General features: G+C 36.6%; 1 protein-coding gene across 2 annotated transcripts in view; it reads right to left on the reverse strand.

The window, feature by feature from the left end:
• STYX (serine/threonine/tyrosine interacting protein) overlaps nt 1-17,350 on the reverse strand; it is a 48,390-nt gene that overhangs the window by 21,089 nt on the left and 9,951 nt on the right. For both annotated transcript variants that reach the window (XM_069595392.1, XM_069595393.1), the window contains exons 2-4: nt 13,187-13,219; nt 9,408-9,461; nt 5,786-5,883 (exon numbers count right to left, since the gene is read on the reverse strand). In XM_069595392.1, coding sequence (XP_069451493.1) covers nt 5,786-5,883; nt 9,408-9,461; nt 13,187-13,219 — 185 coding nt within the window. The remainder of the gene's footprint in view (nt 1-5,785; nt 5,884-9,407; nt 9,462-13,186; nt 13,220-17,350) is intronic.

The following is a 17,350-nucleotide window of genomic DNA, read 5'->3' on the forward strand; positions in this document are numbered from 1 at the left end:
TAAAGTCAATATCGCTTTAATAATTACTTTGGTGGTAGCAACTTCAATAAATTCAGGACTTATCACAGAAAAGCTATACCCAGGACATTTTGGCACTAAAAACAAAAACTAGAAAGGTATACTATGGCACTTTGAAATAGAACACTGTCATTTTCTTTAATATATACAAGTCTAGATGTGTGGATACATGATGTGCATGCAATCATGCACGGTAAGTTGCTTCAGTTGTGCCCAATTCTCTGCCACCCTATGGACTGTAGCCCACCAGGCTCCTCTATCCATGGGCATTCTCCAGGCAAGGGTACTAGAGTGGGTTGCCATGCCCTCCTCCAGGGGGCCTTCCTGACCCAGGGGTCGGACCTGCGTCTCCTATGTCTCCTGCATTAGCAGGCGGGTTCTTTACCACTAGTGCCACCTGGGAAGCCTGTGTATACATGAAACATACGTAACACAAAAAATTTAGAAGGAAATTTAACAAAATGTTAAAGTCAAGCTCCTCTGGGTTGTGGAATTATGGATGGCTTTTAAAATATTTTTCTTGGTGTCATTCTGTATGTTCATAAATATGTATAAAGAACAAGTGTATCTTCTGCAATTAGAAAAAAATCAATCTATTTCATTTTAGATTACATGCAATCCCCTTTTTAAAACTAATTTTCTTTAACTGAAAAATGTGTAGATGCCAGATCCTAAATTTCCCTTCCCAGAAGTAACCACTGTCAAGTTTCTAGTCTGTCAGTCCAGAAATTTCCCACACATCTGCAAGAATAATGCCTAATTACTGCACACACTTTAAACACTGTGAGAGCACACATGTGGCTCTGCACCTTGTTTCCTTCATGCAATAAATCGTAAAGATTAGTCTATATCAGCACATACACAAGTATTTCATTCTTTTTCATGACTACATAGTCTATTTAGTATTCACACAATATATTTTAGAGTATCTTACACTGAGGGACATTCAGGTTGTTTTCATTTTTAAAAAAATAAAGCAGAACATTAAAAGACTTTTAACATATATGGTTTTATACAAATACTTCTAGAATGATATCCAAAGAAGAGTTAACAGTACCTGCCTCCTAGCTAGGGATAAATCAGGTAGTTGGGTTTAGGGAAGGAAAGAAATTTTTCCTCTCATACCTTTTTGACCCTTTAGTCTTTGTATCATGTGTAATATACGCTTTATTTTTTAAGTGAAGCCAAAATAAAGAACATTAAAACCATCAGACGTGCACGGGGATGACCCAGAGAGATGTTATGGGGAGGGAGGTGGGAGGGGGGGTTCATGTTTGGGAACGCATGTACACCCGTGGTGGATTCATGTTAATGTATGGCAAAACCAATACAGTATTGTAAAGTAAAATAAAGTAAAAAAAAAAAAAACGCAATACAAAAAAACAAACAAACAAACAAACCTTCAGACACTCAACCTCATCATTTTAAGATAAATGTGAAAGGCAAACTAAAACTACACAACACAATTTTTACTCCAGGAGATCACAAGGCTGAAGAGCAATTTACTCCAGATCAGGTGGTGAAGGGGCTTGCAATAAGGCAATGAAGCTACCAGCGAGGCCATGCAGGGCTAACCAAGACAGACGGGTCATAGTGAAGAGTGAAGAGTTCTGACAAAATGTGGTCCACTGGAGGAGGAAAAGGCAAACCACTCCAGTGTTTCTGTCAGGAGAACCCCACGGACAGTATGAAAAGACAAAAAGATATGACACCGGAAGACGAGCCTCCAGGTTAGATGTCCAGTATGTTACTGGGGAAGAGCAGAGGGCAATTACTAATAGCTCCAGAAAGAATAAAGTGGCTGGGCCAAAGTGGAAATGACACTCAGTTGTGGATGTGTCTGGTAGTGAAAGTCAAGTCCAATGCCATAAAGAACAATACTGCATAGGAACCTGGAATATTAGGTCCATGAATCAAGGTAAATGGGACACAGTCAAGCAGGAGATGGCAAGATTGAACACTGACATCTTAGGAATCAGTGAACTAAAATGGACTGGAATGGGTGAATTTAATTCAGATGACCATTATATCAACTACTATGGGCAAGAATTCCTTAGAAGAAATGAAGTAACCCTCATAGTCAACAAGAGTCCAAACTGCAGTACTTGGGTGCAGCCTCAAAAATGACAGAATGATCCTGCTTCGTCCCCAAGGCAAGCCATTCAACATCAGTAATCCAAATCAATGCCCTAACCACTGATATTGAATAAGCTGAAGACAACCAGTTCTACAAAGACCTGCAACACTTCCTAGAACTAACACCAAAAAATGATGTCCTTTTCACCATAAGGGACTGGAATACAAAAGTAGGGAATCAAGAGATACCCAGAATAACAGACAAGTTTTGCCTTGGAGTACAATATGAAGCATGGCAAAGGCTAAAAGAGTTTTGCCAAGAGAACACACTGGTCATAGTAAACACCCTTTTCCAAAAACCCAAGAGATGACTCTACACATGGACATCACCAGATAGTTAACACCAAAATCATACTATGTTCTTTGCAGCTGAAAACGGAGAAGGTCTATACAGTCAGCAAAAACAGGACCTGGAACTGACTGTGGCTCAGATCATGAGCTCCTTATCGCAAATTTCAGGTTTAAATTGAACAAAGTGGGGAAAACCATTAGGCCATTCAGTTATGACCTAAATCAATTCCCTTATGAATATACAGTGAGGTGACAAATAGATTCAAGGGATTATATCTGGTGGACAGAGTGCCTGAAGAACTATGGATGGAGGTTCATAACATGGTACAAGAGGCAGTAACCAAAACCATCTCAAAGAAAAAGAAATGCAAGAAGGAAAAGTGGTTGTCTGAGGAGGCTTTACAAATAGCTGAGGAAAGAAGAGAAGTGAAAGGCAAGGAAGAAAGGTATATCCAACTGATGCAGAATTTCAGAGAATAGCAAAGAGAGATAAGAAGGCCTTCCTCAGCGTACAGTGCAAAGAAACAGAGGAAACAACAGAATGGGAAAGACTAGAGATCTCTTCAAGAAAACTAGAGATATCAAGGCAACATTTCACACAACAATGGGCACGATAAAGGACAGGAACTGTAAGGACCAAACCAAAGCGGAAGAGATTAAGAAGAGGTGGCAAGAATACACAGAAGAATTATACAAATAAGGTCTTAATAACCTGGATATCCAAGATGGTGTGGTCACTCACCTAGAGCAGGATATCCTGGAGTGTGAAGTAAAGTGGGCTAAGGTAGCATTACTAAGAACAAAGTTAGTAGTGTTTGTTAGTTGCTCAATTATGTTCAACTCTCTGAGACCCCATGGACTGCAGCCTGCCAGGCTCCTCTATCCATGGAATTCTCCAGGCAAGAATACTGGAGTAGGTTGCCATTCTTTTCTCCAGAGGATCTTCCCAACCCAGGGATCAAACCTGCGTCTCTTATATCACCTGCTTTGGGAGGCAGGTTCTTTACCACTAGTGTCACCTGGGAAGCTCAAAGCTAGTAGAAGTGATGGAATTCCAGGTGAGCTATTTAAAACCCTAAATGATGCTGTTAAAGTGCTGCACTAAATATGTCAACAAATTTGGAAAACTCAGCAGTGGTCACAGGACAGTAAAAGGTCAGTTTTCATTCCAATTTCAAAGAAGGGTAATGCCAAAGAATGCTCAAACTACCCATACAATTGTGCTCATTTCACATGCTAGTAAGGTTATGCTCAAAATCCTTCACACTAGGCTTAAACAGTATGTGAACTGAGAATTTCCAGACATACAAGCTGGATTTAGAAAAGGCAGAGGAACTGGAGATCAAATTGACAACATTTACTGGATCATGGAGAAAGCAAGGGAGTTTCAGAAAAAAAACATCTATTTCTACTTCTTTAAATTCTGACTGTGTGGATCACAGCAAACTGTGGAAAATTCTTGAAGAGATGGGAATACAAGACCACCTTACCTGCCTCCTGAGAAACCTGTATGTAGGACAAGAAGCAATAGTTAGAAATGGACATGGAAAAGCTGATTGGCTCAAAACTGGAAAAGGAGACAACAAGGCTGTATACTGTCACCCTGATTATTTAACTTATATGTAGACTACACCAAGTGAAATGTGGGGCTGGATGAATAACAAGCTGGAACCAAGATTGCCAAGAGAAATGTCACAATCTCAGATATGCAGATGATACCACTCTAATGGCAGGAAGTGAAGAGGAACTAAAGGGCCTGTTAATAAGGGTGATAGAGGAGAGTGAAAAAGTTGGCTTAAAACTCAACATTCAAAAACTAAGATCATGGCATCCAGTTCCATCATTTCATGGCAAATAGAAGGGGAAAAAGTGAAAGCAGTGACAGAGTTTATTTTCTTGGAGTCCAAAATCACTGCATGGTGTGGTGACCACAGCCATGAAATTAAAAGACACTTGCTCTTTGGAAGAAGAGTTACGACAAACCTAGACAGCGTATTAAAAAGCAAAACCATCATTTTGCTGACAAAGGTCCCTATAGTCAAAGCTATGGTTTTTCCAGTAGTTATATACATATATGAAAGTTGAACCATAAAGAAGGCTTAGCACTGAAGAACTGATGCTTTCTAACTGTAGTGCTGGAGAAGACTCTTGAGAGTCCCTTGGACTGCAGGGAGATCAAACCAGTCAATCCTAAAAATCCTCAATCCTGAATATTCATTGGAAGGACTGATGCTGAAGCTGTATCTCCAATACCTTGGCTACTTAATGCGAAGAGCTGACTTACCGGAAAAGACTCTGATGCTGGGAAAGATTGAAGGCAAAGGGACAAGGGGGCAGCAGAGGATTAGATGGTTAAGATAGCACCACTTACTCAATGGACATGAATCTGAGCAAACTCCAGTAGACAGTGGAGGACAGGGCAGCCTGGAGTGCTACAGTCCATGGACTGCAAAAAGTCAGACATGAACTAGCAAATGAACAAGACTGGAAAAAATTAAAAATATTTTATAATTCTATCTGAGAGAGATACCAAGGAAGGAGTCACTGTCATTCACTTTGCACTAGGAATGCAAACTGATGCAACTCACTGGAGGGCAATTTGTAACATCTATTAAAATTTAAATGCTCACATTCTTTAATCTAGTCATTCTACTACAAATTTATCCTATTGATATATTCACATATGAATTAAATGACATAGAGGGATAGTCACTATTAGCAAAAGTCTGGAAACAATCTAAATGTCTAACAATAGGAGATAGTTTGAACAGATTTTAGTAGAGTAATACAATAGATTACTGTCTACTTAAAAAGAATAACACAGGAGTTCTCTGGCGGGCTAGTGGTTAGTATTCTAGGCCGTCACTGATGTGGCCCAGTTGGTCAGGGAACTGAGGTTCTACCAGCCAGAAGATGCAATGAAAAAAAAAAAAGAGAAGAATGTAGCTAAGTAATAATATGAAACAATCTCCAAAATACATAATTTTTTTAAAAAGCCTAAGTTGATCTGTGAATATATATGTAACATAACTCCAAAAAGATACTCAAAAAGAAGTAACAATGGATACTTGTAGTGAGGGGAATTGACTATTTATAGGACAGGAATAGGGAAACTATTTTTCAGTACACATTCTTCTGAACATTTAGAATTCTACATTATGTGCATAAATTACTTATTTAAAATATTTTAAGGGAAATTTATTCTTTAAATGATGTACTGTATGACCCATCTTTATAAGACATATATATACAAAGTCCAATATAATAAAATCAACTTAAAATAAAACATTACATGTTTGATACCCATAACATTTTTATACGTTACATCAACAATTCTTACCTAAATAATTGTTGAAAGTTGGGTTTAATAAAGTTTGCTTCAATATTTTGTCGTATACATATTATATGAGTTATTCCATGTTTCTGTAGTATAGGTAGCTATTAAAAAAAAGAGAGAAATAGTTTGAAATACAAAACTTCATCTTACTGTAATAGAGATTTGAAAATGCACAGGACTCAACTTTATAGTTAATACAGCCACATCTGAGCTTTAAATACAGGGAATCAAAGCTAATTTCATAACAACATGCTTGGAGTCATCAGCAAAATATTTCAATGATTCAAGACAAATACACTACATGTTCTCAAAAGGCTTATAGAATTATTTTATATCTATAATTTTAGAGCTTGGTATGACCTTAAAGATAATTTATTTGGGAAACAATATTCTACCTTCATTATACATATTAACCCTTTGACCTTTATATTATGTATAACATACTTTATTTATAATTTACATTTATACACTCTTTATTATTTATTTTTAATACTATATAGTGGTTAAAGGCATGGGCTACATACAGAGTCATGAGCTATGGAGGCCAAGCTCTAGATCCCAGCTCTGCTAATGACCTGAGCACTGTGGCTCAATTTTCTCACGTGAAAACTAGGAAAACAATACCTATTCACCAAATAGTTGTAAGAATTCTGTAAGATAATCTTTGGCATAGAGACTGGGACACATAGCAAGTATTTTTAGTAAATGGCAGTTATATATATTGGCTACAATTCTTATTTATTAGAGAGAACTACTCTAACATAAACAGTTATTCAACATTTCTGACCTAGTTAATAGCAGTGCTGGAGCCCAAATCTCTAGACTGCTCTCTGCATCTCCCAGTAAGTACAGTTTTTCTATTTTAAGCCAGAATTAATTTATACAATTCACAAAAACTAACTTCTAGGGTTTAAAAATTCTCCTAAAGTTAAAACTGGCAACTCCAAATTATTCTGTGATGCTTTGTGGCTCTATATTTAAAGAAATTTAACATGATAACTCTAAAAACTGTAAGTTTTTATTTGTAAGTGACTATAGGTTTCAGTGAAATTTACAGACAACATGTTATTTAAATAGTTAGAATATATATGCCACGAGAATAAGGACTTTGTTCACTGATTCACACTATGTATAAAGCAGTGCCTGGAACATAGTTGTTGTTCAATTATTACATGTTCAAGAAATGAATGAACAAATCATGAAGAATCAGAATTATTAATAAGCCTGTGTTTTCTATTTTCAGTTTATAATCCTATATATTTAATTCCCTTTCTGTATTAATAGAACAGCAATACTAATAATTCATGGAAAAAGTTAAAGAATAATTTTTACCTGTTACAGATCGAATGCTTGTGTCTCCCTAAAATTCCTGTGTTGAAGCCCTAACCTCAAAGGTAATGATATTCGTTTGCGGGGCCTTTGGGAGGTAATTAGATATAAATGAGGCTATGAGGTGGAGCACCCATGCTGGAATTAGTGCTCTTACAAGAGGAAGAGGCATCAGAGCTTCATCCCTCTGCCATGTGAGACTATCTCAAGAAGGAAGCAAACCTTTGAAGAGGGCCCTCACCAAAACCTAACCATGACGGCGCCCTCATCTCAAACTTCCCAGCCTCCAGAACCGTGAGAAATAAATGTCTGTGGCTGAGACCATCCACTCGATGGTATTTTATTATAGCAGCTTAAGCCAAGAAAATGTGGTTTCTAAATGTTAATTTTTGCAGCAAAATTATGTCTGGCATAGATTACAGTTCAGTTATCTTTGTATTTCCTGAGTACATCCTGAGATAGGGGAAAGGAGGTTAAGAATTTGGTAGGATTAATAATAAATCAATGTTCCATATTCACATTTATAGAACCCCCAAAATGAATTCAATATTCATTCCTTTGTCTATCACTGATCTATGATATATGAACTTTTCATACCTACTCTTAATATGAGAAACTACAAGAAGACATATTTAATCAGGGATAAAACCTGTTTATCAAGCTTGGAAGGCACATTAGATTACCAAGTAAAAACAAACCTTAAGACGGAACCCAAATATAACAGCACACAAAATATTTTTTTTTAGTTTTCAACACTTTTATTTATACAAAGCAAACTATAACCTTATCTCATACCTGCAAACAGAAAAAATTTTATAAAAAGAAACAGTTCACTACCTACAAAGACCCTAAATATATCCCTTTTATTAAAACTGTATTTGAATGTAATAAAAGATAGGCCGAACTAAATGAGTTTATTAGGAGCTTATTCCTTAAGGTTTCTTTATTTCTATTATTCTTCTGATGTTACTGTTTTATATGATGATATGAAAAGAAATATGGGCTGAACTATAATGATTTATGGTGGAAAATAATCAAATTTTGCCATTGAAGCTTTTCTTCAATCTAATGAGACCACAGCAAAGTTAGGGGGGAAGAGGTTTTGAGACAACGTATCTGTAAACAAATACTTACAAATTAATATGACAAAGAGTATAATACATATATTTACAATACGTATATTTATAAAGCACAGTGAGAATACCAAAAGCATATAGTCTCAAATCATTCTGAACCCCAGTATTTGTGAGTATTACATTATTTGGGCAATAACTTTGTTTTTACAAAGTAGATCTATAAAGTCTATAGTTATCTACTATATCTTTTTCTAAGTACTTATTTAGATATATATTTTTATCAACATCCCACCTTCTCAACTTAGTTGCAGGCCATCAAATTACCACTATTACTCTTAGATATGCCTCAACAGTCAAAAAGCTTTCCAGTTCCAAAATGAATGACATTAACTTATCAAATTATTTCAAAAAAAGTTTTTAATTCTAAGGTTTCTAAAAAACCTATTCAGGTATCAAACTGACTTCTAAATAGGCAGGGTATTAGGGAAAACATCTGTGATATAATGTTTTATATTATAATTCAAAGAGAATCAGCATTGACATAATTCATAGGGCTGAATCCTCTAGGAATTGGTAACAACACTGCTATTAATACATATATCTGAATGAGATCTACCCTTTCAATTGTGTAACTGAAGAAATAGATTTCAGCGTAAATATACAGGACACCTAGATATATAATACAATACTTTACAACCTGGAGGTTCTAGATCTCCATAGCTTGGAAAAACAAACAAAATTTGAGTCATTTCAATTAAAATATGTAGGTTCTATGAATGTATTTGTACACGCTTATCACGCATATTCTATTTTACCCTTTAACTAATATGTTAAATAATCTTATTTGGGGATTTAATTACATCTCATATTTCTCAGAAACTATAATTAGCAATTACAGATGTCCAATATCCAGATTAGCAATATCAGATATCTTGGAAGGTAAATAAATTATTAAAGGTCAGTTTTTGGCAAGTATTTTAAACACATGGATTTCATGAGGAAAATAAAAATACAAAACCTCACTTGTGATTTGTTGTTAAACACTTGAGAATCACTGATCCAATAAAATCTGAAAAGAAGTAGGTACTCCAGAGTCACAATTACTGGTAATATGCAATATCAGTGGACCCTTCCTCAAACAAAACTTTTTCTACTAAAAAAACTTACCCCAACTAGTTGGTTAATAAGGTCTACTGATGACTCTAATTTAAAGTTCTTACCTTGCTTTTCATGGCAGAAGAATATGGGCCTAAAAACAAACCAGGCAGAATTTCCTAGAAAAAAATATTGAGCTATTTACCACCAGTAATTTAAATCTACATAAAATATGTACCATGTAAGTATTTTCATAGCTGTTATAATAATTTGCTAAAAAGTTTATTATTTAGGGAGAATTTTCTAGCAACACTGAGCAAATGACTGGGAAGAGAAATGCAGATGCGCTTTATATAACAGGATGACATATTTAAAATTTAAATTAATTCTGAAAAGTCAGATATTTGAACTTCCATAGTGCTTTTTTATAAGCAGTCTGAGAATTAGTATTTTTGTCTTTTAGTATAATTAGTATTGTTGTCTTTTCGATTACTAAAACACCTCTAATTTTACTTCTATTCTCTGCTACAATCTAGAAATAAAAGTTATAAAAAATACCATCCTTTTGGAATTACACAAAATCTTATTCAATCAAATGAAAAGTAACACAAGATTCAGCAATTTAAATAAATAACATCTGAATCATGAATTAAAATTTATTCTATGAGAATTCAATATAGAAGCTCTTCAGTAGGGATATACCATACCCTACATACTAATACAATTTTGTACTTCAACTCTATGGGATATCAGAATTATTTGTGTATAGATTTAATTTAATAGCTTCTTGTATGTAGAAACTAGATTTTACTCATCTTTGCATTCCCCATAGCACCAGGTAAAATACCTCACAGGTAATCATGTATTTTTAATAAGTGAATTTTCACTAAGAGAAACAGGTTTTTTAGAGGTCAAGGAATTCCTGAGGAGAGACACTGCTTGACCTTGGGAGTGGCAGAGCTGAAAAACGCAACAAAAAATTTTGCTATGTAGTAGGTTCAGTTCAGCTGCTCAGTCGTAGCCAAACTCTGCAACCCATGGACTGCAACACGCCAGGCTTCCTTGTCCATCACCGAGTCCCAGAGCTTATTCACACTCATGTCCATCAAGCCATTGAAGCCATCCAATCATCATCTTCTGTTGTCTCCTTATCCTCCCACCTTCAATCTTTCCCAACATCGGTGTCTTTTCCAATGAGTCACTTCTTCACATAAGGAGGCCAAAGGATTGGAGTTTCAGCTTCAGTATCAGTCCTTCCAATGAATATTTAGGACTGCTTTCCTTTAGGATGGACTGGTTGGATCTCCTTGCAGTCCAAGGGACTCTCAACAGTCTTCTCCAACATCACAGTTGAAAAGCATCAATTCTTTGGCACTCAGCTTGCTTTATAGTCCAACTCTCATATTCATACATGACTACTGGAAAAACTATAGCTTTGACTAGATGGACCTTTGTTAGCAAAGTAATGTCTCCGTTTTTTAATATGCTGTCTAGGTTGGTAATAGCTTTTCTTACAAGGAGCAAGTGTCTTTTAATTTCACAGTGGCAGTCAACATCTGCAGTGATTTTGGAGCCACCCAAAATAAAGTCTCTCACTATTTGCCCACCTACTTGCCATGAAGTGATGGGACCAGATGCCATGATCTTCGTTTTCTGAATGTTGAGCTTTAAGCCAACTTTTTCACTCTCCGCTTTTACTTTCATCAAGAGGCCCTTTAGTTCTTCTTCACTTTCTGCCATAAGGGTGGTGTCATTTGCATATCTGAGGTTATTGATATTTCTCCTAGCAATCTTGATTCCAGCTTGTACTTCATCAAGCCCGGCATTTCTCATGATGTACTCTGTATATAAGTTAAATAAGCAGGGTGACAATATACAGCCTTGACGTACTCCTTGTCTGATTTGGAACCAGTCTGTTGTTCCATGTCTAGTTCTAACTGTTGCTTCCTGACTGCCATACAGATTTCTCAGGAGGCAGGTAAAGTGGTCTGGTATACCTATCTCTTTAAGAATTTTTCAGTTTGTTATGATACACACAGTCAAAGGCTTTGACGTAGTCAATAAAGCAGAAGTAAATGTCTTTCTGGAAATCTCTTGCTTTTCTGATGATCCAGCGGGTGTTCACAATTTGATCTCTGGTTCCTCTGCCTTTTCTAAATCCAGCTTGAATATCTGGAAGTTCACAGTTCACATACTGTTGAAGCCTGGCTTGGAGAATTTTGAGCATTACTTTACTAGCGTGTGAGATGAGTGCAACTGTGCAGTAGTTTCAATATTCTTTGGCATTGCCTTTCTTTGGGATTGGAATGAAAACTAACCGTTTTCAGTCCTGTGGCCACTGCTGAGTTTTCCAAATTTGCTGGCATATTCACTGCAGCACTTTCACAGAATCATCTTTTAGGATTTGAAATAGCTCAGCTGGAATTCCATCACCTCCACTAGCTTTGTTCGTAGTGATACTTCCTAAGACCCACTTGACTTTGGACTTCAGGATGTCTGACTCTAGGTTGAGTGATCACACCATTGTGATTATCTGGGTCATGAAGATCTTTTTGTATAGTTCTTCTGTGTATTCTTGCCACCTCTTCTTAGTATCTTCTGCTGTTAGTTCCATACCATTTCTGGCCTTTACTGTGCCCATCTTTGCATGAAATGTTCCCTTGGTATCTCTTATTTTCTGGAAGAGATCTTAAGTCTTTCCCATTCTATTGTTTTCCTCTATTTCTTTGCACTGATCACTGAGGAAGGCTTTCTTATCTCTCCTTGCTTTTCTTTGGAACTCTGCATTCAAATGGGTATATCTTTCCTTTTCTCCTTTGCCTTTAGCTTCCCTTCTTTTCTCAGCTATTTGTAAGGCCTCCTCAGACAACCATTTTGCCTGTTTGCATTTCTTTTTCTTGAAGATAGTCTTGATTACTGTCTCCCATACAATGTCAAGCTATCACTAATTCATTCATCTCATATTGTATTTTTTTCCATAAATTCCCTTTATTAAATGTTGGTTTGCATCCAGAAAATAGTCTTTATCAATTTCCTGTGGAAAATTCACCTGCTTATTCTTTATTTAAAATTTAAAAAATTTTAATTTCAGTATAGATTTATAATATTATACTAGTTTCAGGTGTATAGCATAGTAATTCAGTATTTTTGCAGATTATACTCCATTAAATGTCATTATACAGTAATGGCTATAATTCTTTATCTGATACAATAAAAACTTGTTGCTATTTTACACATAGGCGTTTTTAATCTCTTAATCCCAGACACCTAATTTGTCCCACCACACTTTTGTCTCTCCTTTGGTAACCACTAGTTTGTTTTCTGTATCTTTGTAATTGCTAAGTCGTGTCCGACACTTTGCGACCCCATGGACTGTAATCTGCCAGGCTCCCTTGTCCATGGGATTCTCCAGTCAAGAATACTAGAGTGGGTTGCCATTTCCTCCTCCACATAGTGTGAGTATTCAACTCAATCTTCTGGAGAACTTCACTAAATTAACTGAAGTTGACTGGAAATCAGACACAAATGTGAACAATTAAGTGAAAAGGGTGATCTGCTTTACAGTCTACCCTCCAGAGTTTATCCAAACTACACAAACACAGAAAGCAAACTGCTTTCAGAAATAATACAAATACTGTGCCAAATTTTTCAGATGAAGAAAAACAAAGTGACTCATTAAGCACATACATATATAACTATTTCAGTAATTCTAAGAAATTTCATCTCCCATCTTTTTAAGAGCCACAATTAACTTTTAATATGTTAATATTTAAAATACTCAGTGATGAGCCTATAGATCATGAGTCAACGGGACTCAAATCCTTTGTGAAATTAGGTTAAATTATTTAATAATGATAATAACAGTAATACAGGTTGGCTGGAATAAAGAAGAAGGTTGTCATACCTGCATCTCTCGTCTCATAGGGTAGGTCCACTCCTTAAAAATGGAAGGAAAACATAAGAAAAGTAAATAACATTATGAAAAATGTCACCCAATTAAAGGTCAAAGATGTAATATATAAATGTATGGATTTTTTAAAAATACATCATACTTAGAGAATATTCTATAAACACAGCAGATCAAGTGGCTTCATAAATATGTGAAAATTTAACTGACAAGAAACAATGATTAAGTTGACTCTAAGTAGTCAGGCTTCCAAAATTATGATTATGTTACTTTACAACAGACTGAATAGTTCAGTAATTAAAAGTATAGGTATTCCAGATGTTTCTCGCAAAAATGATACTCTAAATCAGAGATGTAAAACAGACACCTTGTCATTTTGCCACCTCTAATCAATTGACAGTAGATAGCTATTGGGCTTCCCTTGTGCCTCAGCTGGTAAAGAATCTGCCAGCAATGCGAGAGACTTGGGTTTGACCCCTGGGTTGGGAAGATCCCCTGGAGAAGGGAAAAGCTACCCACTCCACTCTTCAGGCCTGGAGAATTCCATGGACTGTATAGTCCATGGGGTTGCCAAGTCAGACACAACTGAGTGACTTTCACTTTATTGGCTTCTCTGATAGCTCAGCCAGTAAAGAATCTGCCTGCAAAGCAGAAGACCCTGGTTCAGTTTCTGGGTTGGGAAGATCCGCTGGAGAAGGGATAGGCTACCCACTCCAGTATTCATGGGTTTCCCTTGTGGCTCAGCTGGTAAACAATCCGCCTGCAATGCAGGAGACCTCGGTTCGATCCCTGGGTAGGGAAGATCCCCTGGATAAGGGAAAAGCTATCCACTCCAGTATTCCGGCCTGGAGAATTCTATGGACTGTATACTCCATGGGGTTGCAGAGTTGGACACGACTGAGCAACTTTCACTTTCAGACAGCTATTAATTAACCCCTATGTGGAGAAAAATTCAAGGAAGAAAAGAGTGCTGTGATCATTGAACATCTGCAACGGATGAAAAAAGAACAGAATATGATAGGTATTTATCTGCCATGCCTGATCTAAACTGCTAGATGCTTATCAAACAGCCTTTCCCATATCTCACTTGGGCTTGATTCTGTCTAGTTCAAGTCCCTTTAAAGAGACACTTTACATCAGTACAGAGTTCATTCTTGGAATGCAGACCAAAATAAAATAGCTAGAAAGGGAAGCCACTCAGTCATGTCCGACTCTGCGACCCCATGGACTGTAGCCTACCACGCTCCTCCATCCACTGTCCTTCGGATTTTGCAGGCAAGAGTAGGGTGGCCATTTCCTTCTCCATGCAAAATGCCAACGCAAAATGGCAAAGACAGAAAAAGTTAGAATAAGAAAAAAGCAATTACAGTAAATTGAAATGAGGAATCAAACACACTACAGGTAGTCTTCGTTTGTAAATGGACTACATTCTGTAAGTTTCTAGCTTAGTTGCTTGAAACTCAGAATTAAAAATAGTAATTAGGTTTCTAAAGTTAAAACTGCAAAAAGGTTTTTTAAATTTCTTTATAAAATTTTAGAATTACAGATAAGTTAAAAAAATGTACAAAGAATTCCCTTTACCCTCCATCCAGATTCCCCAAGTCAGAAAAGTATTTTTAACACAGAAGGTAGAAATGTTATACTTCTGTAATGGAAAGAGAGAATATACACTCCTACAATGACCATCAGCATTCCCTTTTTTTTTTTTAATAAAGAGAAACAAAATACATTTTTTGTTTCAAATCTTGAAACTCTCAACAATGTAGAATTGGTCTATAAACCCTGAGAAACCAAATAACTGTTAAAATATATCTTCCAAAGTATCTTTAGCTTTGCACAGTGGCAGTATCATAGCCAATGAAGTTTATCTGAGGCATATTAACTGTAAATTCAAAAGTATCTTTAAATGCACAGATGAACTAAGTGAGGGAAGTCCCCAGATAGACACACACACACAAACACAAGAAAGCACAAACCCAGCAAGGGCAGTAAACACTGAAACACAGCATCCTGAGAAGATCTGCTAGTCTTTTCAGTCTTATGTTTCTGTTCTTTTTTTTTAATAAAAAATAAAATTTTATTCATATCTTACACTTAACAAAAATGTTGTAGACTTAGATGTGAACCCAAAATAACAACTTTTAGAAGAAAACATATGAGAATATTTTTGTGACTGGGTTAGGCTAATACTTCTTAAATATGACACCAAAATCACAATACATAAAAGAAAAAATTCAATAAACTGGACTTCCATCATGATACAAATATCTGTTGTTTGTAAGAAGCATTCACAGTTAAAAATTGAAATTGGAGCCATGAACTGGAGAAAATACTTGTAAGGAATGTATTTGATAAATAAACTATCTATATAGAACATAAAAAGAACTCTTAAAACCCAATAATAAGATTTGAAGAAACGAGGAGACTGAATTAGTGATCAAAATCATCCCAACAAACAAGTCTAGAACCAGACAACTTCATTGGTAAACTCAACCAAACATTCAAAGAAGAATTAGTATCAATCCTTTACTAACTTTTCCAAAAAACAAAAAAACTGGGAACACTTTTCAAACTCATTTTATGAGGACAGCAGGTTGTTCAGTCCCTAACTCATGTCCAACTCTTGCTGACCCTATGGACTGCAGTAGGCCAGGCTTCTCTGTCCTCCACTATCTCCCAGAAAGTGGAAGTCACTCAGTGGAGTCTGACTCTTTGCAACCCATGGACTGTACAGTCCATGGAATTCTCCAGGCTGGAATACTGGAGTGGGTAGCCTTTCCCTTCTCCAGAGGATGTTCCCATCCCAGGGACTGAACCCAGGTTTCCCGCATTGCAGGTGAATCGCCAGTATTCTGGAGAATTCCATGAACTGTATAGTCCACAAGGTCGCAACAAGTTGGACATGACTTAGCAACTTTCACTATCATTATCTCCCAGAATTTACTCAAAATCCTGTTCACTGAGTTGATGATGCTATCTAACCATCTTACCCTCTGCCACACCCTTCTCCTTTTGCCTTCAATCTTTCCCAGCATCAAGATCTTTTCCCATGAGTCGGCTCTTAAAATGGATGTAAGAATGAAGTGCTAAAATGACCAAATCTGAATGTAGAGCTCAAATAATTTTCACAAATATACTTACCCACAAAATCACAACACAGATGGAGATTTCCATCATCCTAGAAAGTTCCCTCTTTCCTCTTCTCAGTCAGTATCTCCTGTCTTCAGATTGACTCTTATTACAGATTTTAGTTTTGTCTGTTCTAGAACTTCATGTAAGTGGAATCATTTGTTGTTTAGTCACTAAGTCGTGTTCAACTCTTTTGTGACCCCATGGACCAGAGCCCACTCGGCTCCTCTGTCCATGGGATTCCCCAGGCCAGAATACTGGAGAGGGTTGCCAGTTCCTTCTCCAGATCTTCCAAACAGAAAGATCAAACCCTCATCTCTTGCACTGGCAGAATTATTTACTAATGAATCACCAGGAAAGAATCATACAGCAGTAGTATTTTAGGTCTGGTTTATCTCAACCTAATGTCTATGAGATTCATCTATGCTGTTGAGTATGTCAGTAATTTACCCCTTTTTATTGCTGTGCAGTCACAACTGACTCCTTCTCCTGTTCATGGAGATTTAAGTAGCTTTCAGGTTTGGGCAATTATGAATAAAGGTGCTGTGAAAACTCTTTTATATGACCTTTGATGGACATATGCATTTATTTCTCTTGAATATATAAGTGGCAATTAAATGACAATCAGAGTAGGCCTATATCTGGCTTTACCAGACACTGTCAAAAGTTTTCCAAAAGCAATTTATGCTCCCACCAGCAATGGATGGGAGTTTTAGTTGTTCCACATTCTCACCATGGTCTTACTTTAAATGGCACTGCACTTGAGAGAAAGCCTAGGACCTGCTCAAAGTGGGAAACGAGATCATGACCAAAACACTGGGTCCCCAAGGGGCAATACCTTCAGTGAAAACACACTGGAGGGAGTAGAAGCTTACTTTATCCCCATAGAAATGAGTACCCCTGCCTTTCCTATCTTTGGGTCTGAGTAGGTGGTGGTGATACTAGTGGGATGGGGTCTTAACCAGTCTGACTCATGAGACCAAGTGAAAATTTAATGTCAAGTTGTCCTGAATGGATAGTGTCCCGGGAGAA

Source organism: Ovis canadensis, chromosome 7 (genome assembly GCF_042477335.2).
Source record: "Ovis canadensis isolate MfBH-ARS-UI-01 breed Bighorn chromosome 7, ARS-UI_OviCan_v2, whole genome shotgun sequence".
Classification (NCBI taxonomy): Eukaryota; Metazoa; Chordata; class Mammalia; order Artiodactyla; family Bovidae; genus Ovis; species Ovis canadensis.